We start from the raw sequence: 24,980 nt of genomic DNA, 5'->3' as shown, positions 1-24,980 counted from the left end.
GGTCACCTCTGGGGCAAGCGGGAATCGAACTCATGAGGAAGTGGTTTCAGGTTCTTAGTGCAGTGCTTTAACCCGCTGCGCCATCAGGGAGGGCCTAAATAAATCTTTTAAAAAAAAAAAAAAAAGATAGATTAGGGGAGAATCACAGGTCTTTAGAAGCACTGCTAGTCATTTATTCTGTAAAATTGGAATTCAGGGAAAGTTCTGGGTAGGATGTAACATGTGACCAAGGTTTGCATGGCTCATTCCGACAGTGATATGCAAGGTGAGATGGGGAGGACTAGGGATCATACCAAAGATCTGGGGGAGCCACCCAGCAAGTGCTGCTGAGATAGTTCCCATAAAAGGAGAGAGGGCCCAAGAACACACATCACATCAAGCCATAGCCCGTGTGCTGCTGCCCCAGGGACTCTGGTTCCCATATTGCCAGATCCTTTTCTCAAACGTCAGGACTTTCCTGTGGAACTTCCAAATTCTTAAGTGATTAAATGGGCCAAACAAAGCAGAAGTATGGACCTTATATAAATTGCAACTCTTAGCATTTATAAATAGTATATTCATATGTACTATGAATATACTTTTAGAGAAACCGGTAAGGGAACCTCTAGTTCTGAAAGGTAGAGATGAGAATCTACTCATCCTTTTCAAATTATGCTCCCTTTCAAGCGGGGAGCGTAATTAGTTTTTATCATTAGATAATTAATATATCATAGTATTGCAATTCTTAGTATAGAAGATGAAGAAAAAAAGCCCAGGGGAGAGAATATAAATACCTGTGGTTGGGGTGTGAGGAAAGAAAAGGAACCAAAAAAGAGACAGAAATTAGTATGAATGAAACACAAGGAATACTAAAATGGTCTTGTGCAGAAACCAAAAAGAAGGGGGTGACTTGGTAGTGTCACACTCCAGAGAGCTCTGTAAGAATGCAGAATCTGGGCCCTCCCTGGTGGGTTAGTGCACAGCACTGCAAGCTGGCCTCAGCCGCTTCAATGCCAGTTCAATCCCTGGCCCCGGAGGTGACCCACATGGCGCGGCAGACCTCTCCTGTCTCACCCACTGCTCCCCTCAGCAGTGTACTTTGTCGATCTGCCTGTTCTGCTCCCCACTCTGTCTCTGGTGAATCCTCTCACCACACCTGCCTCTCTGGCTTGAACCCCAGTTCCGTATGCATACATAAATATATATCTTTAAAAAAAGGAATGTAGAAGCTGGTCTATCCTATTTGGTGACTGAGACTTCACTAGTGACCTTCAAGATACCAGTTTCAAAAGGATAAAAGGAGCATCTGCCACATCAAAAGGGATTCTGAAATGCGTGGGAGTGAGGAAGTGAAGGCAAGGAGCGTCAATGGCTCCAGAACGTGGCAATGTAGGAAAGAAGAAGTGTGTGGGTTGGCCATGTGAAGGTTACCAAGGTTGATAATATTTTTTGGAACAAGGAAATTTTGATGTGTTTGAAGCTGGGGGGAAAGGCTGGGTAGCGATACAAGAGAGAGAAAGCAAAGATAGCCCAGTAAATGGAGCTAGTTGGATCTGCTCCGGAAGGAGTTAGACAGAGGCTGAACAAGGGAACCCCTGGAAGGGTGAACCTGAAAATGGGGTCAAGAGGGCCCCGTGGTAGGAGAGAAGAGAAGAAGAGACACAGATGCAAAGCAGAGTGGAAAGAGGCAGGGAACCAGCATCAGTGCCCACTGGTTCATGAGCTCCAGTATCCCTGTTGAGAAATAGCAGGAGAGGTGGACACTCAAGGAACACAGAGAAGTCAGGAGCAGCTGATGGGGCAGAGTGGAGTAGGGTGATCAAGAGGCTAGCCGCATGGCAGACAGGACCTCGCTTCGGCAAGAGGGGAGGAAGCCGGAGGGCAGAGACAGCCCAGGAGTGCCTGGGCTTCACAGTAAACTGGGGATGGGAAAGGCAGGGCAGCAGGACACAATGTCCACTCAGACTGTAAACTTCTAGAAGGCTGGGCACAATGGTTCCAGGTACATGCAGAAGAACAGGGTAGCCAGTCAGAGCTGCAGCTGCCAGCCATGCCTCTCAAAATAATATGCATGGAGATCTCCAGGAGAGCTGCTAGAATACAGATCCTGTAGGTCTGCATGGACCTGCCATTTTAATTTATAACAAATGATGCCAATACATCCAGCGTGGGTCCCAGGAATCACATTGCTCGCTGGCCAAATCCACATGGGAGAGAAGGAAAACCACTTCCATGACCTTGATGCTTAACCCTCAAGTGTCCACACCAATGGAGGAGGTCCCTGTGATGTTCCCGCACAGCACAGAATTCAAGGCAGCTGGATGGTGTTTGTGGTGGCTGTTTTCATCCAACAGATTTGCTCTCCTGACTATCTCTTGCCTCCCTTCTCTTGCCTGTGGTGAGAAAGAAGGGCAGCCAATCACAGGCTAAATATTGCAATAGGCAGTTGAAGGATTACCCTCCTTGTGAATGATGGCAAGCAGTTGGATTTAGACATTTGTTTTAGGGGTGGAAAGCCCAAATGGAATAAACATACGAGAGGGGAAGGGCTTGAACTCGAGGGGAAATAAATGAAACTAGACTTCACTTTGCCATCTGGGGCACCTTGACTCCCTGCATTTTAGTTTATCTTCAATGGAGGAGCTGGACCAGAATGCAGGGTCCTTTGTAGCTCTACTGTCCTAAGACTGTAACCTCGAGAACTGTGGCCACAGAGGTCTCAGAAGTAAATCTGATTCCCTTATCAACATTGGACGCCACAACATACAGGTTCTGTGCTAAGTCCTGGAGAACTAGACTCACAAGAGACTCAGCCTGCACCTTCAGTCTAGGAGTGGGAGAAAACCACAGGGCTGCCTGGTAGACCCCAGAGTGGAATGCAGTGCAGGTGCTAGGGGTGTCCACAGAAAGCACAGATCCCGACCGAGGAAGGAGGCACACACCTCCCAAAGTAGTGACATGAGCTCTGAGTTTTAAAAAATGGGTTGATTCAGGTTAAAAGAAAAAAAAAAAAAGCTAAGGAAGAATAAGCAAGGAAGGTGCAAGTGAGGTTTATAGCCAGAGCAGGGGGCTGTGGCAGCCTCCAAAGAGACGTCCCCTCTCCAGAACATTCTCAACCACCTGCTGCTTCTCCAAGGGGGAGCATATCATGCCCACCTCTGTGAGGCTGCCTCAGGCAATAAGCATGTGGAGAGCTCAGTAACATCAAAGACAGAAAAAAAAGAAAGAAAACCACAGACAGTGGGAGAGGAAGGGAAGAGGTGAAGATGCTGAACCACCAGAAAAGAGACTGATCAGAGTGGCTTATGACTCTGAACCAATTAAGAATGGGCATGACAAGGGTCAGAGCTGGATAGAGGCACCTGTGTATGAGATGCTCCCAACGAGCAAGGAGGGAAGACGGGAGCTGCTGCTGCTCTGCTCTGAGGACTGAAAAGCAGGAACCTGGCAGCCTCCGGCCAGCATCCCCTGTGTCTGTTTGTTCTACATAAATATTTATATAGGGTAAACAAAGCATGCCGTCCTGGGGTGCAAGGCAATTCGGCCCTGCTGCTGCTCCTACGAAACACTAGGAAACCTGACAAAACCATCCACATTCGGGGACGCTTCAGAAAGTCCATGACAACTAAATACAAAATTTGGTATTTCATTGATAAAGAATATTACTAGGCAAATGGGAGGATCTGATTATAATTACATAACATCATCGCCTTATTATCAGCAATATACCAATGTCCTCAATGTGACAGTGGCATTGTGATAATGCTGGAAAATGTACATAGGATTGAAGACCCATAAGTGGTCCAGCAAAATGCTGGGGGTGGCTGTGGGGAAGACTGATAAAGCAAACTGGGCGAGTGATGGATCTTGGTGAAGAACTCTACAGGTATTCATTATACTACTCTCTCAAAGTTCCCTCACATTTAACATTTTTCCAAGCAAAAATTGTTTCTTTTTTAATTCCATGTTTGCAACTCAGGGAGCAGGATCTAATGGGCAGATAAGAGCAGAATCCTTCCCTGATTTCTTGTCAGGGCTGGAAAAGCTGCTGATCTCTAAAGACACCACCCATCCCAGCTGGCCAAATACTTTTTCCAACTGTTGGAGGTGCCAGGAAATTTGGGATGCCATTGACCAAATGCTTGCACACCCGACATGGCTCTACACTAGAAGAACTGGGCAGGGGGTGAGGGCCAAGGTCCAGCCACTGCACCAGCACAGCAGTGCCACAGCAGTCAGGCCACTAAGAGCAACTCAAACGTGCTAATGACCATGAATGATGAAACCTACTTAGCAGCGAGTCCCAGCTGCTGCACTTTAGAAACACCCAGGGAAGTTTTAAAATCCTGATGTTTAGGATTTACTAGAAACCAATTAAGTTGAAATCTCAGGAGATAGGCCTAGGCATCAGTATTTCTTAAAACTCACCAAGTAGGGCCCTCCCTGGTGGCGCAGCGGGTTAAAGCACTGCACTGAGAATCTAGAGCCACTTCCTCATGGGTTCAATCCCCGCCTGCCCCGGAGGTGACCACATGGCGTGGCAGACCTCTCCTGACCCGCCCACTGCTCCCCTCAGCAGTGTACTTCGTTGATCTGCCTGTTCTGCTCCCCACTCTGTCCCTGGTGAATCCTCTCACCGTCCGCATCTCTGGTCTGTACCCCAGTTCTGTATGAATAAATAAATAAATCAAAAAAAATTAAAAAAAAAAACTCACCAAGTAATTTCAATGTGCAGTCAAGTTTGCAAAAACAACGCCCTAAAGAGCACTTTACAAATATTAGGTGTCATGGTTCATAATTATGTGGGCCTGCCAAGGATGATGGCCAGCCACTGCTCTAGTGCCATCAGTGTCTTCATCTACCTGGTGCCTCTTTCTAGTGTCCCTAACTGGTTCATGAGCTAAGTATAGAGTTTCTGAAACAAGTTCTTTCCCAAAAGACAGAAGCTCATCTTTTTTCATGCACAAACGTTCCTAGTATTTTCATACCTGTGAGTCATAGCCTGGCTCTGCAGGACTCTGTGAGTCCTGTTGTTAGGGGGAAAGGATGTCCTGAATGAACTCTGCAGATACAGGTTTTGTGGACTCCACCCCCTACTCCAGTTATTGAAACTACAACTCCACCCCCTACTCCAGTCGCTGAAACTACAGCAATAACAAGGGGAGGACTATGAGTACCCAAGGGTGGAGCTAAGCAACCATTTTGAGATTTTTAGGACTTTTGGGGATACATAGAGAAGCCATGTTGAGCTAAGGCTCTCTCGCTCGCTCCTTTGACCTCATGCTGGTGGCTGGTCTCTTGGATCTTGATGAGCTTTCAGTGTGTTATTGGAGTTCCAAGTTAGCAGAACTGGTAGGACGCTCTAGTTAACTTGTATCTCTCTCTCTCTCTCTCTCTCTCTCTCTCTCTCTCTCTCTTTTCCTGGGTTGTTCCTTTCCTCTCCCCTTTGTAAATAAACCCATTATTGACTCTCTTTGTGTGTGCCTACAGTACAACTGAATTTTAAGCATGCGGGTGAGAACCCATTGACAGGCAACCCAGTTCACACTGGGGTGCCCTATAACACTATCACCAGCCCTTGGCTTTGACAGTGCACAGCAGGTATTCAGGCAGACCAAGGTAAGCACCTGCACAACTCCACCCCCCACCCCAACTGGGTACAAAACCCTTCTTATATAGCTGTTGGTCTCACATTCCCCACGTCAGCCCATGATGCGTTCTGCCTGCTCTAACACCAGATGAGCTTTGCTGGCATGATGGGCAATGTAGCAATCACACCATAAGAGGGGGTCAGTTTTGGTGCAGGGTCTATGCACCTGCAGTGTCATGAGGGGTTGGGCTGCAGGGCTGGAGGCACCAGTGTATTCAGGTAACAGATAATTGAGTGCCAGGTCTGCACTTGCATGACAAGAGCAAGCCACATCACCTACTGTGCAGGACGTCACAGCAGGATGGGTACCTCCATGTATCTCTGGTTATCAGAGGAAAGGATGCCTACTGCTCTCTCATGGAGTCTGGAGAAAGTGTTCTCACAGTACAGGTGAGAAGGCTTCCACGAAGTAGTGGCAGCTTGCAGGAACCTTGCAAGGGACTCTCTGCAAGGACATGAACTCCTCGGAGACTACTGCCTGAAGGAAAACACTTGTAGCTTCCAGTGAAATCCCCATTGACCTGCAAGGAAATGATCTCCCAATGGAAGAAGGGAACTAGAGGAAGAGAAGAGAGTTAAGGGGGAAGTTGGGGTAATGGTGTCTTTGTGGTCTTTCTCAGAAAATACTCCCCTTGCTGGCTTGTTAGAATTCCCTGGGAGCTTTTGAAAACACCACTGCCCCTACAGATTGGGCCCTTGAATCTGCATTTACACACTTCCCAAGAGATTCAAGTGTGCTGCCCAGTTTGAATTGCTGGTTCATGAAAACAACTTCCTGAGTACTCAATTGTCTCCCGGCCTTGGGGGTGGAACCCAGGCCAGCCTGCCATCACCCCGATAACACCGAGTGGATGACAATGATGATGTGGGGAAACAGACACCCTTTTCACCCTGGTAGGAACACAGATTGCTTCAATCTTTTGGGAAAGAAGTCACAACTTTTAGAAAAGTGTAAATCCCTGTGCTCCTTAACCCGACCATCTCATCCTGTGGACATGACATGCGCAAATAGGTAAGGACCACATAGCTGAGAATAAACAGAATGTCCATAACTATGGAAATGACTGAATACCTTGTTGTCCAATGAATATTAGCAAAGTCTGTGTAATTATTTTGAACACAGTTAGATCTACAATACTACCCTAGAGGGTTATCCACACTTTAATGGTATGTGGAGGAAAACAAGTTACAAAACACTAACTTCTTCCATTATTGGGAAAAATAAACAGACCAAAAAAGCCAGCATTGAATGGTTGAATGTATGTCTGAGTGCATGTATGTGTCTGTGTACTTGTGTCTGAATGTGTATAGAGATACAAGCAAAAGAATATAAAATTAAGCGTTTTAACATTTGTAATAGCATACTCCCTCCGACAAGCAACTCAATTGCCCTATTAACTCTGAAGAGCAGACAACTGAGTCAGCCTTCCCAGGAGCCAGGTATGGAAGGACACTTTTGTGTACAGTCCACTTGGCACTGCAGGTGGCCGGTATTCTTCATTATTCCCTTCTGTTCCCAGAATGCTCCTGCTGTCCTACTACCAAGTGACAACGTCTGGGCAAGGAAGTGCCTGGCTTATCCTGGGAAGGGATGTTCTCTAAACTAAAGTAGTTATGATCATGATACAATGTCCACCCATCTCAGCAACTGGCATTTCAGCAGCCGCTCACATCACATACTTGGATTTGGTCCTGACTCTGCCTTGGGGAGAAAGGAACTGGAGCTAATTAGAGTGACAAATGACCTGTCCTTATCCATCGAATGCCAAGTCAAGTGTCTGGGCTTGAGGGGCCAGATGCTCCCATGTGGCCTCATGAAAACACAGGGTCGGTCCCTTTGTAAGGAAGGAGTACCTCTTATGGAGGATAATGGGGTGATTTTTCATGGGGTTTGGTCAAAATCAGTTTGCTTTTGATTCAGATAAGCAGACTATAAAATACAATGGGGAGTATTAAAATCACTTGCACTGGACTAACCTGTGGATGATGGGAAATGCTAGTAAAAGCAAACCCCAGAAGCTCACTATTCACTCTGTCTGCTATTCACCAAGAGCAGGAGTCAAGGTTAAAGTCCATCACTTCTCTTAACCAAGGGGATGTTGTTTCCATAAAAACACTTCTAATATCAACAATCATTTGTGTTGCTGCCTTCATTTTCCACCCCACCTGCTCAAGTTCAGGGTCTCCATGGGCCAGAGTCCCCCCTGGAAAGAATGTGCAAACTCTACAGATAGTGGCTCAGGTCAGAAATTGACCTTTTTTCCTCATCAACAAAAAAGCACATTGCTCAAAGATGTGCTACACTGAAATTCTCACCCCTAATGCCGGAGCATGTTACTGCATTTGGAAATAGGGTCCTCAGGGTAAGGAGGTCATTGGGGTAAGCCTGACCCAGTGTAACTGGGATCCTTATAAGAGGAAACTAGGATGCAGACACACAGAGCAATGATTATGTGAGAGAAGGCAGCTATATGCAGCCAAGGAGAGAGACCTCAGAAGAATCTAACTCTGACCACACCTGATTTTGAACTTCAAGTTTCTGGAGCCAAGAGGAAATAAATTCCTGCTATCCTACTCACCCAGTCTATGGCTCTTATTACAACAGCCCTAGCAAACTAGTCCCGCTACCAAGGGGGCCACAATGAGAAGGCTAGGGATCTCCTGAAGGCCCTTCTCCAAGTCATCCATTTCCTTTCAGTCTCTTGAAATTGAGAAGCTGCTTTTGGCCCAAACTTTACAGCCTCTTTCTTTTTTGTTTTTAAAGATTTATTTATTTATGCACACAGAAATGGGGTACAGGGGTTAGTGAGAAGCTCCACCAGAGACAAAGTGAGGAGCAGATCAGGCAGATTAATGAGGTACACTGCTGAGGGGAGCAGCAGGCGAGTTTGGAGAGGTCAGCGGCGCCATGTGGGTCTTCTCCGGGGTCAGGGATCGAACTCGCATTGAAGCTTGCAGTGCTGCGTCCTAACCTGTTGCACCACGAGGGAGGGCCCATGGCCTCTTTCTAACGTAGAATATGAGAATCCATTGGGAAGGGACGGTAGTGAGACCAGAGAAGAGCACAGCATGCATGCCCCTTGAGTGGACAGATGCTGGTGTGGCAGAGGGTGGCACCACGTGGGCTCTGAACAGCTCAAAAGTATGTGACCATCCTGGGCAAAGCAGGCGAAACCACGCCTAGTCCTAGAGTGTGAAAACACCAGCGCTGCCGGGAAGGGCAGACGTGGGGAAGGCAGAGAGGCAGTGGATGCCAGCCCTGCGCCACTGCCGAGTGACCTGCTGGGAGGTAACAGAAGACACATGCAGGTTTCTGTCCTCCTCTTCCCAACCCTCCTGGATTCCAGGCACAGAGCTCCTGAAGCCCTTGTGTTTCCTAAGTGATAAGAGCACTGGGTACATATTTTATTCTGTATGTGTGTGGATGGGGGGGTCTCTGGGTGGGTGTCTGGATCAGACTTGGTCACCACAAAGACCAAGAGAGATTTAGAATGTTCAGTACCGACTTCCCCCACCCCCACCCCATTCTCCAAAGACAAGAAAGCCTGGAAATGGAGTTGACTATTGCTGACACCTACGTAAGGTAGTTTCCCTAAGAACCCCAATAGTACAGGGTTTGGAATGCTTCCAGATCGGAACTCATGGGGACAAAATTCACTTTGCCGGGACACCCCCAGACCTCTCCTTCTGAATCTCTCTGTCTAGCTGTTATTTACAGCCTGTGTCAGATCCATAATATGCTATCAAACCATTTCCCTGGAAGTGAGGGTGATCTGGCTGCGACATCTGTCACCCCTTGATCGCCAGAGTTGATTCGACAGAGCTGGCTGGCTGGGTGGGTGTCCCCTTCCTCCCTCTCTGCTCCATATGTGTCCCTCCTGAAGCTGCCCGCTCTGTGGAAGAGGACCACCTTTCCCGAGTAGAGACGGACCGGTCTTCAGTCAAGGGCACACAAGTAGCTGCTCTCCCCGGCTAGAACCGCCAAACAAGCTCTCCAAGTATTTCCCTGACTTCTGTGGGTCTCTCTAGCAAATGAGAACCCAAGGAGAAGGTCACTGGACTCTCCCATCCATAGCCAGAAGGCCAAAAGCACAGGTTGTACCCCAAGCTTATCACTGGCTTCTGAATGAGGGTGGGGTTGTCTTGTGGGACTGAGCTTCATCTGTGGGTGTCAGGCTTGAGTTACTAGTGTGGGACACCGGCCATCCCTGGTGGCACAGCGGGTAAATGCAGCACTAAGAAGCTAAAGCCACTTCAGCAAGAGTTCAATCCCCTGCTGCGGAGCTGACCCACATGGCGCGGCAGACCTCTCCTGACCCGCCCGCTGCTCCCCTCAGCAGTGTACTTCGTTGCTCTGTCTGTTCTGCTCCCCACTCAGTCTCTGGTGAAGCCTCTGACCATCCCTGCACCTCTGGCCTGTACCCCAGTTCTGTATGCATAAACAAATCTTAAAAAAAAAAAAGTGTAGGCCACGCGGGCAGCTCACGTCCCAAGACTGCCCACCTGTGTCTAAGCAGGCGTCTCCCAACAAGCCCCTCCTATGTAGAGGCAGTTCTCTCTGGCCACTGGTATGTGTGCAAGCATCATTTCCTTTCTTTCTTGGTAATAAACCTGCCTTTTTGGGAAATAACAAATAAATAATTGTAGGACACCCAACCGGTGTCTCAGAATTGCTTGATGTGGAGGAAACCCCCACACGTCTGGGGAGAAGCTGGGTCAGAAGGGAAGGATGCAGCTGAGGACACACAGGGAAAAAAGCCCTAGTGGGGAAGAGCTGGGTTCTTCTTTGAACACCCAGGCAAGAGCTGCAGTCCATCCCTCGCATCTTGGGGCTCTACCTCCCCTTACAGAGTACAGAGTAAGGGGGGGGTACTTACTCACTCGAGTAAGCACAGTCGCCCTGGGCTGTTCAGCCCTCCTCCACTGGTCTAGCACAGTGCTGAACATGTGCTGGGTTCTGGTGCTGAGGGGTGAACGAGACACAGAGACCTGCTTTGACCAAGTTTACAGCCCACTGACGAAAGGGGCATTTTACAAATTACCACACCTCAACTTTACCCTGCCACAATGCCCATCTTTAAAAGTTCAGGGTATCTGTGCTTGAAACACCTTATCAATAACTTGAAACAACAATGCAACACCCACACCACTGAGAGTTGACATCACCACTACCGACACACTGGAGCACCATGACAGTCATGTAACACAGCTAGTGTTAAGGTCAGGCTGATGCAGGACTGTGCAGACCCTGTCAGGATGTCAGGTGCTGGGGTGTGTTGTTTCATCACCAGGCACTACTGATGTTGTCTCCACCACAGACATACATATACATACATGTTCCCCAAGGGCAGGAACCTTACCCAAGCGACTTCTTTATTTGGTTCCCAACAGGATGCCACTGGCACTACTTTATGCTGATGCACTGAGTGGTAACAGCAGTGATGTAACCACTGAAAGGCCACAGTAGCTGCGTGTTCCCCACCCACTTCCCGGTGCTATAATTGGGGATCATTGTCCTCCAGAATTTCATCATTGCTTTGACCATTTGGCAGATACAGAAAGGGAACAGTATGGCTTTTCTATCCCTTTAGAATAATGGCACTTTGCATTTGTATAGCGCATTTAACTTATTCAGTGCATTTTCTTGTCTATTGCCTGGTCTTATCCTAATGAAACATAACTCCATGTGTTTTGTAATTGTCTGTGCTAGAGACACAGCTTAGGAATCAGAGCCAGTGAAACTCTGCTGGAAGGGGACCAATGCCCCAAATTGCTTTAAGAATAAAAAATCCCATACAAGTCGCAAATGGAGCCAGCATGACAACACAGCAATACAGCTATTCCATAGGGAAAGGAAACATCTGGAGCATACGAATCAATTCGGCACAAGCCAGGAGCCCAAAGGAATTCTCATGAGTCAAAAGGCCCTTCTGTTGGCCCTGCCTAGGTACAGCCTGGTGCCAGCTGTAACTTTAGGGAGAGGTGAGGCTGGTAATGCCACAGGAAATAAAAACCTATTAAGATTTGGCAATATTGGCACATTTTGTGGCCTAGAAACATGACCCAGAAATACTTCTTGCTTTTTAGGCTATTTGGAGAAGGCCAAGAATGAGTATCTGGACAGGTTGGCATTTGGGAATTGAAAAAGAGAATTTTTACTTCCCATGGCATTTTGGATAGGGAGCACCTAGAAAAAAGCCCCCACCAAAAGCAAGTTGCCCCGGGATTACTGGCAAGGAGACGTCATGCTGTGTTGACCCTCTTGTGAGAAGAAAGAAGTTGGGCACTAAATCCTCAGTCTACTTGGGCACCCATGAGCAAATGATTGCTTTTACTCTGCTACGATTTAGAAAATTATGGCTCTCTAAATCATACCCTGGGACAATGAGAATGTGGAAATGCCTTTCCCACCTGCACTGCTGAAGCCTGGCTTTCCCTCCATCTCAGTGATTTGCAGCATCACTGCACATTAGAGCCACCTAGGGGGTTCCAAACCCCCATACGCAGGTTGCATTCCAGACCACGGAAATCAGAAACTCTGGGGGTGGGGCCAGACAACATTATTTCTTAGACTCCCTAGGAGATTCCAATGTGCAGCCAAGGCGAACCAGCTCTCTAAACGCTTCCATTTCTACGCTTCCTCACTGAGCGTTGAGGGATGCTCTGAGGAGTTAAGGCGTCATGCCTGTAACTGGCCTTTCTTTGGTCTCTTCGGCTTGCCTTACTCCTGTGCTCCGGAGGGGGGATTCTGCCTCATGCATTATGATAATAACCGTCCAAGTCCTTATATGGTTGCCGAGCTCATGCTCACTAATCCATTTAGCTAATTAACATGAATTAGACATCATGCTAGGCTATACGGCAGATACAAAAATTAGGAGGACATGATCCCTGCCTTCAAGGATACAATTGAGCAAGATACTGTACAAACTACCTTAACAGAAGGTATTGTGTGATTAGGACTTGAGAGACTCACACAGGAATTTAGAGAAAAAACAATATTCCTTTAAGCAGGGCTGAGCACATCTTCACAACTGACACATCACACACATACACAAACACAAACACACAGCCCCCTCAGCACATAACAGGGCTACGTACACAGCGGGGACTAAATGGATTCCAACTGTATGAGGGAGTAAGCTCAGAGTGATCCACACTAGAACCCACCAAGGCCAGCACTTAGAAATGCTTAGCTCTGTTCTCCAACCCCCATAATGCCCAGGCTCCTCCAGGACCATCAAACACCACCCTAACTTCTAATGCTTCTAGTCCCTCTGCTTCCTCCATGCCTTTCTCTACCTCATTCTGTCCTGGTAGTATCAGAAAACATGCCAGCAGCTGGGTGCCCTGTGCTGGCCACTCTGCCAGCTGAATTTCTCCCTGATCAAAGATCTGCCATTGCCACCTTAGCGTCCATGCTCCCTTCTCTCTGGAATAAAATCCCTGGCTCTTAACTGAGCACACAGTGCTCTGAAATAAGACCAAATGTTCCCAGTTGACTAAGATCTGACTAATGAGTTAAGTGGAATTGGTGTGTGCAACTTCCAGATCATGGAAATGGCTTTTCCTCATCCCTCCTCTACTGACTGCCTAACAGGACATCATGGAAATGTCCTCATGAAATTAAGTAAACAATGAAATACCAAAAAGAAAGAAGAAAGCTTAACAGGGAGAATCCTGGGTCCCCGGAAGACCATGTGAGGCAGAAAATGTTCCCCATCCACCATCACCACCTGCTAAGATATGGTCCCCTTAGACTAAGCAAGCTTCCTCATGTTTCAACCGCACTCATCTCAGGCCTCTCATTCATAGCAGAGCCATGGCCCAATATGCTTTCCTGCCTCCCACACACCCTATAATACTTGGAGTTTCTTTTCTATTAATGAGAGGAAAGGTATTACAGAAAACTAAATTATTTCTGTCAGAATGGTCAATGATTTGGTGAGTTCTCAAAGCAAAACTGTCAACTCCATAAATCTTTACTGCTTAGAAGCTCAGGCAGAGAGAATCAACATTGCCAATGAATGCAATAAGTTGAGTGGCCTACTTTCTCTAGTCCACATGGTCTGTGGAGACTACAGGAGAAAATGAGTGATCATCATTCTTGGTTAGCGGCCGATAGAGATTAGCTCTTAGTATAGGGATGAGCTTTGTAAATGGTATGGAAAGTTACTGGCTCATATGAATGTAGGTAAATGGTAGTGATAAGGGAGAAAGGAAGGGATCATGAGATAAGTGACCTTGTGCAAAGTATTTACCACTTGGTTAAAGTAGATAATTTCACCCAACTCACAGGGTTGCTATGAAGAGTCAATGAAACCATACTACAGCTATGGCTATATCCTGCATCACATATATGCATATATCTAGAACAAGAGGTTGAGAGAGAGGCAGAGTTTAAGGAACTGGCTCATCAGATCGTAATGGTTTATATATTATGGTTTGTGCAATAATACAACTTCGCATGGAGAGCAAACAGGCTGAAGATATAGAAAGAGCCAACATTTCAGCCAAAAAGGCCACCTACTGAAGAAATCCTTCTTGGTTAGGGGACATTAATTTTTGCTTTATTCAGGCTTTCGTGTGATTAGGTGAGGCCCACCCATGTTATGAAAAGCATAACATATTTTAGTAAGAACCCCCACCAATTTAAATATTAATCTCATCCCCAAAACCTCAAAGATACATCTATAATAAGCTTTGCCCACACACTGACACAACATGGTCCAGCCAAAATTACCATCACAGGGACTAGGCAATCGGGAATCTGTACTTAAATAACCACTACAGATGTGATATGAGACACATATGTACCCTAAAATCACTGATGGTTTCCAGGTTCCTCCACCACCCATTGGACTTCCTCCCTTTGTGAAGCTGGTTGTGCCAGCCCCACATTTAACTCAGAACAAGCCTTCTGTCATATTGTGGGTCAGTCAGATGTTCCCTCCAAATATAGGACAGAGCAAGCTGGGGAGATGCTTCTTGAGCACACTTTCCTGCTGACTCCCAATCTTTCTGGGTCAAATCTCTTCTCCCTTTCTCCTCTTCTTGAGCAGATACAGACCCCAAGGAAACATTTGGAAAGATACTTATGACTCACCAGGGCACCCACCAACCATCCAAGTCACCAAATATTTCCAGAGTATTTCTTTACCTTTGCCACCCATTTTCAAAATGCAGATGACTGGATTCCCCAAGACCTACAGAAGCAGAACTTCTAGAAGTTGTTCTTAAGCAGAATATGTTGGAAAAGTGCCGGGGGGGGGGGGGGGGTTGACATGCAAAGTTATAAGCACAAAGAACAATGGACACTAATATTTGCCACCTCCTAAAATTATGTTAACATATGATTTTTCATAATATGGGCAGTAAATTTTCACTGAAAAGTGTAAGTGTTCTCTAGGCAATTAATGAAAATGCCTGCATGTAGAATAATGAGAAACAAAACCATACTCAACTGAACGTAATGAAGAGAAAGAGCCCATTTGTAATACCATCAAAAAGTATTAAGTAACTACCAATAAGTCTAAAAGGGGTGAAAGGCATATTCAATGAAAACTATGACATTGTTAAAAGAAGTAGAAATGACACAAGGAAATGGAAATATATTCCGTACTCATGAATTGTAAGATTTAACATTGTCAAAATGTCCATCTAACCCAAAGCTATAAAGAGAGCCAAAAAAAAAAAAAAATTCCTGTCAAAGTTTCACTGGAATTCTAAAAAAATAGAGCAAACATTACTGAAATTTATGTTTTGTTACCACAAAACACTCCAAATGGTCAAAACAATCTTGACAAAAAAGATGAGGACTGGAGGTTTCATAATCCCAGACTCCAAGCTATACTACAAGGCTATAGTAATCAAAACAGTATGGGTATTGGAATAAAAACAGATAACAGAGCAATGGAATATAATTGAAAGCCAAGAAATAAGCCCACATTTATATTAACAATTGGCCTATGACAAAGGATCCAAAGTATACAAGAGAGAAAGGAAATTCTTTAACAAACATTGCTGGGAAAACTGGACAGACACCTGTAAAAATATGAAACTAGACCACTCTTACATCATATAATATATATATATATATATATATATATATATATAATAAAAATAAGTCATATGAAAAATTAACTCAAAATGGATTAAATACTTGGATGTAAAACCAAAAACCATAAAGTTCATTGAAGAAAACAAAGACAAAATACTCCACAATAGGCTTCAGGGATGCCTTTGGGACTTGACTCCAATGGCAAGGAAAACAAAAGCAAAAATAAATTAATGAACTGCATCAAGGTAAAAAGCAGGAGAAAAAAAAAACTATCATTCCAACAAAGATATCCTACGGAATGGGAAAAAATATTTACACATCATATACCTCAGTGTATTAAAAATGGCCCATATACATATATATATGTATATATATGTAACAACAACATTGGCAAAGGTGGAGGGGGTGGGGGAGAACCCTCATACACTGTTGGCAGAAATGTAGACTGGTTCAGCCCTATGGAAAATAGTATGGAGATTCCTCAAAGTATTAAAAATAGATCTACTATATGATCCAGCAATTCTACTCCTAGGTATCTATGCAAAGAATATAAAATTACTAATTAAAGAGATACATTCATTTATGTTCATTGCAGCACTATTTACAACAGCCAAATTATGGAAACAACCATAACAGTTGAACAGTGAACAGTGTTCAGTGATAGAACACTGTTCTATCAACAGAGCAGTGGATTAAGGTGGAATACTTATGATGGAATACTACTCAACTAAAAAAAATATACTTTTGCCATTTGTGACAGGATAGATGGAACTGAAGGTGATTATGCTAAGTGAAATAAGACAGAGAAAAAAGACAAAAACCAGATAACTTCACTCATATGGAATGTAGATGGAGGCGGGGGACAAGAACCAGTAAAACTAAATCAAAATAAGCCCTAGAAATATGACTTCAGAATTAGAAGGCCACTAGAGGGGGAACAAAGAAAAGAAGGTGTTGGATGGTGGTGGTGGGGTAGTAACATACATCTCAGGAGGTGTGACCCTATTCCCCCGTCGTAAAACCTCTTATCAAAATTGCCTCAATAAAGGAAGAGGGAAAAACCTGTTCTTGGCCCTACAGATGCACTAGTGAACAAGAAACGTATGACCCATGGCCTAGAGAGTCTACACTGGTGGAGTTCTGTCCAGATTTTCAGAAGGGCCTGAGACCAAGCTGGCTGAGCATCCCATGACACTCTGATTCTAATGCCCCCACCACCACTTACCCAGCCTACCATATCCCAATTTCCCCATCTGAAATTAATACCCACTCCAGTTCTATTTCATCTCTTGATCAAGTACTGACCAACAATCTTATGTTCCACACTGTGATAAACCTGGAGATTCAAAGATGAATAAGACATTGGGCTATACCTTTGTGTAACTCACCTATTAATGGGAAATGCAGATTTTCAGAGACAATAATACAGTGTATACAACAGAGATGGTGCACCCCCTCCCAGCCCCACATCTAAGAGCAACGTTAGCATCCTAGAGAAAAGCTGCAAAATTCCCAACTCCTCTATCATTATCTCCTTCCACTGATGGGATTTAAGGTGCCAGTTAATGGCGTCCCTGTATCCATGCCCTTTGCCTATATAACTCTGAGTCCCTCCCACCATGAGTCTGGGCTTTGTGACTCACTTTGGCCAATAGGAGATTTGATACAAACTGACGTGTGAAAATTGTGTCTGCGTTTCCATTTCTTTTCCTGTTTCTCTGTGACACCATGAGAATAAGCCTGAGCTAGTCACTGGAAGAAGGGATGTAGAGCATAGCCAGCCAGCCCAGTAGAAGCCATCCTAGATCAGCTAATAGTTTGCTGACTGTCAACCAATGAATGAGTCCAAGCCAAGACCAAAAGGACACCCCTTTTCCCCAAGCCCAACTAAAAGCAGTGAAACCAACCTGGGATCCTTGAACTTAAGAGAACTATACATCGGTGATTGTTGTATGCCAGTCTGATACTCTGCTATGGTAACAGCAGAGAACAAACAAGCATGGACCAACCAGCTATGCAGATTCGAGAGAAAAATCTGAGCTGGTGTGAAGTGCTCTGCTTTGCCTGCTGAGAGTGGGTAAGGGGGCGAACCGAGGACAGAGCTCTTGCTCCAGCTCCCTCCTGCTTCCAGTTCAACCACCCCATGACAGCACCACTATTTACACAGCAAGTAAAATATTCCATCTTTCTCTCTGACTAACAAGGAGTTTGCCACAGAAAACGTCTGAAAATAAATTATACATGAGACACAGTTTCTGAACTAGTTGCAAGTTTTGTTCCAGGATATTTTTACTTTTCTTCAAACATTCCCTCCAGGGTAGTGTATCCTACCAAGAAGTTAAGTGGAATCAGAAAAGAGCCTTAAAGGAATCCACTTGGCCCCATCAGTGGTGAACCACGCATAATCTCGGGCCCCAGAGGCCCTATGTGACTTTCAGTTCCATATCTTCCTTGCACAACAGTTGAGCAATAATACTATAGTGGTGGTCCTTAAGGAGGATTTTCCAATGAGAACAGATAATTTCTCCTACATTGTACTGATTAAAAATGTGGACTCTGGTCAGAGGAACTGGCCTTCAAATCCCAGCTGTCCCAACTTAGAAAGATGAGACTCTGGCATATGTGTTTGACCACTCTAGGTCTTGGTCACCTTGTGTGTTAAAGAGGGTAGTGATAGTGACTACCTCTTGGAGTTGTAGGAATTAAATGTTAACATTGTAAAGTAGACACTCAAGAAATATAAGCAGCTATTGCTGTTTTTGTGCTTTAGACACCCCGAGCAACAGAGAATTCTGCTCTGGAAAACTTCTCTGAGTCAAGGACATTCCCTCGAGTGTATTCCACACAGCTGCCTCTAAGCTGATGTGTCCCTTCTCACTTTATCATGTCTCTCAATGAAAAGACACCATTTTCTCAGGGTCCTGCGGGAAGAACAGCCCTAATAAGCTAAAATAACTGGAAATCAAGTCAACCCCGTGGCACTGACTGTCAGTAATGAGACGGGGCAATAACTTTGCCATTATACCGAGTAGTTCGTGCATGACAAATATTGTGCTTAAAAGTGACATGGGTCTTTCCTGGGTTCTAGTACATAAATGCACTTAGTAGCCTCCTCTAAGCCAAAGAAATTAGGACAGAGCTTGAAAATGCCTAGTTATAAATTCACAGAGTCAGCAAATGGCTGCTCTTTGGTACAGAATAAAATCACTTTTTCAAAAAAGGATTTTCCCCTTTATAGAAGTGACACGAGTCACAGTATCAGTTAGCTATGGCCAGAATAATGCTGTATAACAAATGCTTTCAAAATTCAGTGCCTTAAAACAACACTGGCCCTCCCTGGTGGCGCAGCAGGTTAAAGCACAGCACTGAGAATCTAAAGCCACTTCTGCATGAGTTCGATCCCCGCCTGCCCCTTAGGTGACCACATGGCGCAGCAGACCTCTCCTGACCTGCCCGCTGCTCCCCTCAGCAGTGTACTTCGTCGATCTGCCTGTTCTGCTCCCCACTGTTCCTGGTGAATTCTCTCACCCTCCGCATCTCTAGTCTGTACCCCAGTTCTGTATGAATAAATAAATCTTTAAAAAAAAAAAAAACCACCCACTAGGCAACAGCATTAGACTTGCTCATGCTACCTCAGCTTACCTGGGGGTCACCTGGTCTGCTGGGCTTGGCTCCAAGTTGCCGCTGCCTCGGGTCTCTCTATGCCATGCCTCATGCTCCTCCAGCGGAGCGGCAGATTGGCAATATCAGAAGTGCAAGAGAGAGCAAAGCACCGAACAATCCTTACCCTCAGGACACTTTCATGTGCCTTTCACACAGCCAAGTCCAACAGCAGTGGACTCTGCCTCCAGCAGGAGGAACTGCAAAATTATAGGGCACGCGGGCAGGGCCAACGTAGTTGCACAGACCCCCATGATCCACCAGGCCCCACCTTTTTTGAACCCTCTGACATCTGTGTCATAAAATTCTTAATAATTTTTTGGCAGAGATGACCACATTTTCATTTTCACTGGGCCCAGCATATGGCCAGTTGTAGATACAGGGAAGGGCAAAGAAATGGAAATAATACAGTCATTGCACTTAACTGACTCCCTCATTTCCAGTCCCCATCTCTTCTAACCCCAGCTTTCAGAACCACACTCTGGACTTTCCGCAATGGATTTAGGCCTCCCCACATCAGCTTTATTTCACATCACGACACGTCGCCTACGACAGAGGTGCGAAGCATGGGCAGTACAAGAGGGGAGGGGCATGGGTGCTCAAAATTGCCACACTTGTGGCCCTATCATCGCCATGTTCGTTCCAGAGTTAAGCCTGAGCCATCTGCCCCTCCAACCAGCCTGGTTATTCCTTCCCAGTGAAGCCAAGATCCCCACCTCCCAACCTCTGCACACTCATCTCCCCTCCTCTGCCACATCTTACGTGGCTGCTCATAGACAGAATAAAATGGTGCTTCCACTAGAGCTTTGCGCACACATAACTGTCAGAAAACCTACAGGAAGGCTGGACACATTCTTAGAAAAACCAGGAATGAATTGGAGGATTACGGAATTGTCAAGCAGAAGTGCCACCCAAACTGTGAAACCAAGTGCCCCCTGTCAGGCAGTCAAACTCGAAACCAGCTCAGACATTCTAGTTAGCGTCTCACTGGAATGCGAGTGAGGTGAACGTTTCATAACACCTCAGGACAACCATACCCCCAGTTGATGACAGTTGCTTTTCCTGGAGTAAACTGAAATTAAGGTTTCATTTTTCTTATACCAACCTCGGGCTCTCACTTGAGTTCGCTGAACTTGGAGATGCAATAGAAGGCCTGCAGTCCTCCCCACATGTGCCTGAAAGCCGCCTCAAACCACCCTCTGCCATCCATGATGCTCCCTCTCCCAACCCTCACTTTATAGTGACCTGCGGAGCCGACAGCATGCTTGGGGGCAGAGTGAGAAGCAAGTGGCTCTTGCCACAAGGATGAATCGTAAGCAAAGTCGACACAAGAATCCTGCAGTTCAAACAATTACCCAAAGAACACATTTTCTGATAATTACAGAGCTAAAAATGGTTCTACTTTGAAAATCCCTTCCTTTCTCCTGAGAAAGCTGAGGAGGTGGTTTAACAACAATCAGCTGCTGAGATGCATCACATTCTGGAGTGTTTAGGAGATGAGTTCCAAGAAATTTCTTGGAAGGTACAGTTTCCAGAAGGTGGCGGCAATGCTAACTAGCCCCCATGAGCTCTCTCTACCATCCCCAACATGCACTCACAGCTTGGGAACCTGAGCACAGAAGCCCACGAAAAGAGACAGGAAGGAGGTGACCAGGTCAGCCAGCCTGGTGACACTATTTAACCATCAACATTTAGCTTAGAAAATGGTGGACGGCCACCAGCCAGGGGTGAACTTCAGCCTGCTCCCCCAAGTGTGTGCCTGGGGATGTTAAGTTTAGGGAGGAGCTCTAATAACACTCAACACATGCAGAGCATCTATGAGCTAGATGCACATGTATTATCTCATTGAATTCTCACAACAACTGGATGAGGAAGGTGCTATTATTACTACCCCCAGTGTGAAGTCACTGTGAGAGCAAGGGAATCTGGGCAGACACCTGCATCATTGACTACCACCCTGTGCTGCCTTCTCATGGAAGTGTAACAGTTTAAACTCCTGGCCCCACCCTAAGGAAGGATGAAGCTGGGCATGGAAGCAAAGGAAAAAGGATGGTGGTAAGAAGCAAAGAGAGAGAAAGGCGAGAGAGAAGGAGGAAGAAGATTGGAGGAGGCACATGGAGCAGAAAGACATGTGAAGAAGAGGCCACTCCTGCTTCTCAGCCTTGGGCTTGTATCAGAGACTTGGAGAACATGGAAGGAGATGCTTGAAAGAAACAGATGTGGATGAGAGACGATGAGACAATGGCAGCCTTTTCTTGAGTTTGATTTGGCTCTTTTCCTGCCAGACTTGCCTGACCCCTTATGCCCCCTTTGTGTGGGTCCCCATCACAAGGTGCCTTCAACTTGTGGCAAGCTTTTGGGCCTTAGCTACTCTGCTTCGGGTCAACCCTGTTTGATGGGCATTTGCCTATGAGGAGATGGGTAATTTTGGATGCCTGATTTGGAAACTACATTCTTTGTCTTTCTCTTCTCTCCATTGCACACTAGTAGTATTGAACTTCTTTAGGTTTTACGCACTAAAGTATGTTTTGTTTTGATGAAGCAAGTGGCAGAACCCATTTAGATAGACAGGTTTGGGGGCCCTTGGGTACCTTAAAACACATTGACCAGAATAGGCTGAGAGAAGATATAAAAAAGCTTACAATACAGACTACAAATATGTTAGAGGGCATAGACGCAAGGAAAGGGATGGGATAGGATAAAAGGTTAGAGGTCTTCTGAGTCAATGCTGAAAACAACACAGAGTTAAATTTTGATTTTAAAATATAAATCTGAAGTAAGTCATCCACGTAGTGAAAGACATGCTTTGTGACATAAGACAGACATTACTGAAAAGAAGAAATGAAAAGATTACTGATGAGCTCAATGCTTCTGACAAGAAGGGCTTAGATTATACAAGTGTCAGAAAATTAACCCTCATTTATTAAATTCCTAAAAAATCTTTGTTGATCATCTTCAATAGGCTACACTCTGTGACATGAACAGAGCAAAGATACTGTCCTTCCAGAACTTACATTCTAGTGGGAGAAGAAATCCATATGCCCATACCTAAATATGTCTGTGAGAATAAAGTTAACCAAATTAAGCTAAAAAAATACAATCAGAAAACAATCAGAAAAGCCAACAATTTGAAATTACATTCAGAAAGAAATCATGTCGACGTTAATGCAAACAACCTCGGTGTCCAGGGCACAGACACAGAGATGAAGAACCAAAAGTGAAGTAAGATGTCCACAGGGATTACAATTGAGATGAAAAAAATAATGTACAAAATGATGTAAAAATAAACTATTATATTATAAAATAAAAAAAAATAAGATGTGTTCACAAGGGTTCTGGAGCAGGTGAGGAGCGAAAGCTTCAGGCAGGTGGCTTGTTTCTACCTCAAGTCAATCAAGGAGAGTTTGTCACCCCAGTGAAGGACCCTATGGAAGACAGAGAACCATCGGGCCACAGAACATGTGATCAGGCCAGTTATAGCTCCTGCAGTCCTGATGACCGTGTTTCATGTCCTCTGAGGCTACCTTGCACTTTTCTCCCTGGATTTCCTACACCAATGAATAGCAATTGTGTTTTTCTTCACAGAAGCAGCAGAGGCAGTAGCGTGGGGAAAAGGAGGATGGTAAATGAAAGGGCAAAAAACAAAAAAAGGTTCTAGGCATATACTATTTCTTGGAGTAAAATGCCTCAGTCTACTGTTTATAGAAACGTAATGCAAACTATATGCAAATTTGCAAGAGATGATACAAATCCTTGCAGTCTACAGATTTTCATATCCTTTGTTTTGACCTTTGAAAAATCCATGGTGATGTGCAGGGAAATCTTAGCAGAGGTGGCCACAGGTTATTTCCAACTGTCTGGTCAGAGGCCATGGTCAAGCAAGAAAGCAGATTAGCACAGAAAGTGACACAGAATTCAGGCTGGTGCTTTCATTACAAAGAGGAAAGGGGTAACCTGGAGGTGAAAGATGAAGCTATGATTTAGTCTTGATCTGTCCCACCTGGGTGTCAGTCTTAAAGAACAAGCCAAAGACTATGGAGTTATAAGAGCAGGTCACTGGTATCCAAATATTATCTCGGAAAATAATTTACAAATTCATGAATTATCCTTTAATGCCAAGTGTTTTGTGTTATTAAACATGCTTTACTCCTTGGTTACTAGTATTTTCTTTATCTGAGCACATTTCCCTGCGGTGATATATATATAAGATGAGGAATTCTAGTACTGGGTTTCTTGGAAAACATGAAAGGACAAGTAATTAACTAGAAAAATAACTGACTTCTTGATTAAGCTCCCTCCTGATGAGATGTATCACTACTGAAAATTTGTTTAAAATTCAAAACTTACAAAAGTGCTTTCTATCTATCCATGCTGTCCTGGCATTCGGCTTCTCTGCTATTCACATAATGCTCAAAAAACTCCTAGGGGTACGACAGGTGGCTTTTGCATGGCCTGTATCCATCTGCTGTCCTGAGGCCAGAGCTGTCCATTGGCACAAGACTATGGATACTGCTGGCTTAACCTGCAGGTTGCTGTTCTCCACAATTGCTACAGAAAGCACACACTTCCAGGCCTGGAGAGTGACAGACTGGTCTCTATGATGTGCTGAACACCAAGCTGAAACTGCACGTGCACGCATAAATATGCGTGCATACATGTGCTGCCTGAGTACGTTTAGAGCAGCTGTGACCTGCCGTCCATCCATTCAGAGCCAACTCTCTGAATGCCTGGTTCCCCCTTTAATAATTCCTCCCCTCCCCACCCTCTGACATTCCCAATTACACTGCCAATCAAATTGCAAAGTGGAGTGGCAGGCTGCAAGCCTCAAAGGAAACCCAGCCTCCAGTTAAAACTTCCTAATTGGGGCAGAAGCATGGCTAAGGCCAGCACTGGACAGAAACAAAGGCTGGGAGGCAATCTGGACTGTAAATGCCATCCATCATCACGGAAAGATAAAGGACCTCTAAATTCAACCAGAGGGCACTTGCAAATACCCTGTGCCGTGGTGACACTTTGATAGATGGCAACCCCTTTTAATTAGCTTCTCTTGTCTCCACAGGTTTCCAAAGAACTGATAGAAAAGTTCCCCTCCCCCACCACCATTTGCCTTCCCAGTCGACAGGACAGGAGTGGCCCTGAGAGCGCCCGTGCCCCGGGGATGGTCACCTCTGGCATGGAGCCTGTGCACTGACCTTGCGCAGGAGGAAGCAGATGCGCTCGATATTCCTCAGCCGCTCTCTCTGTCCGGATGCACCAACAAGAAAGAAAAGAAGTCAGAGATTCTGCCGAAACAGCTTGAGAAGACCCACAGTCAGTCCCCGACAATGGAGACAGGACCCCAGAGGCCCCTCCCGCCACCTGGCTTCCGTGCTCCCACCACTGGCTCTTACTGGCAAGGGTTTCTGTTTTATTCCATCTTGTCATGGTTATTTGCTCTTAATAGAATCTCCCGCAAACAGCGTGGGAGAGCTGCCCTCCTGGCCTCCCAGAGGCCGCAGTTCTTTTTTTGTGCAGGCAGCCTCTCTCGCAGCGTCCATGTACCAATACGACAGGTGGTCAGCCTGGAGAAGGGCGCCACGGCGTCACTGAACTCCCTATGCCTATAGTCAGCCCCCTAAGAAAGACCCCTCT

The 24,980-nt window shown here is 45.5% G+C and overlaps 1 protein-coding gene across 2 annotated transcripts in view; it reads right to left on the bottom strand.

The window, feature by feature from the left end:
• CNIH3 (cornichon family AMPA receptor auxiliary protein 3) overlaps positions 1-24,980 on the bottom strand; it is an 86,861-nt gene that overhangs the window by 27,166 nt on the left and 34,715 nt on the right. For both annotated transcript variants that reach the window (XM_004693038.2, XM_012732780.1), the window contains exon 3: positions 24,542-24,589. In XM_004693038.2, coding sequence (XP_004693095.1) covers positions 24,542-24,589 — 48 coding nt within the window. The remainder of the gene's footprint in view (positions 1-24,541; positions 24,590-24,980) is intronic.

This window comes from Condylura cristata, unplaced genomic scaffold (genome assembly GCF_000260355.1).
Source record: "Condylura cristata isolate star-nosed mole 26May11 unplaced genomic scaffold, ConCri1.0 scaffold00035, whole genome shotgun sequence".
Classification (NCBI taxonomy): Eukaryota; Metazoa; Chordata; class Mammalia; order Eulipotyphla; family Talpidae; genus Condylura; species Condylura cristata.
The sequence above is the reverse complement of the archived record's forward strand: the minus strand, read 5'-3'. Positions and strand labels throughout refer to the sequence as shown.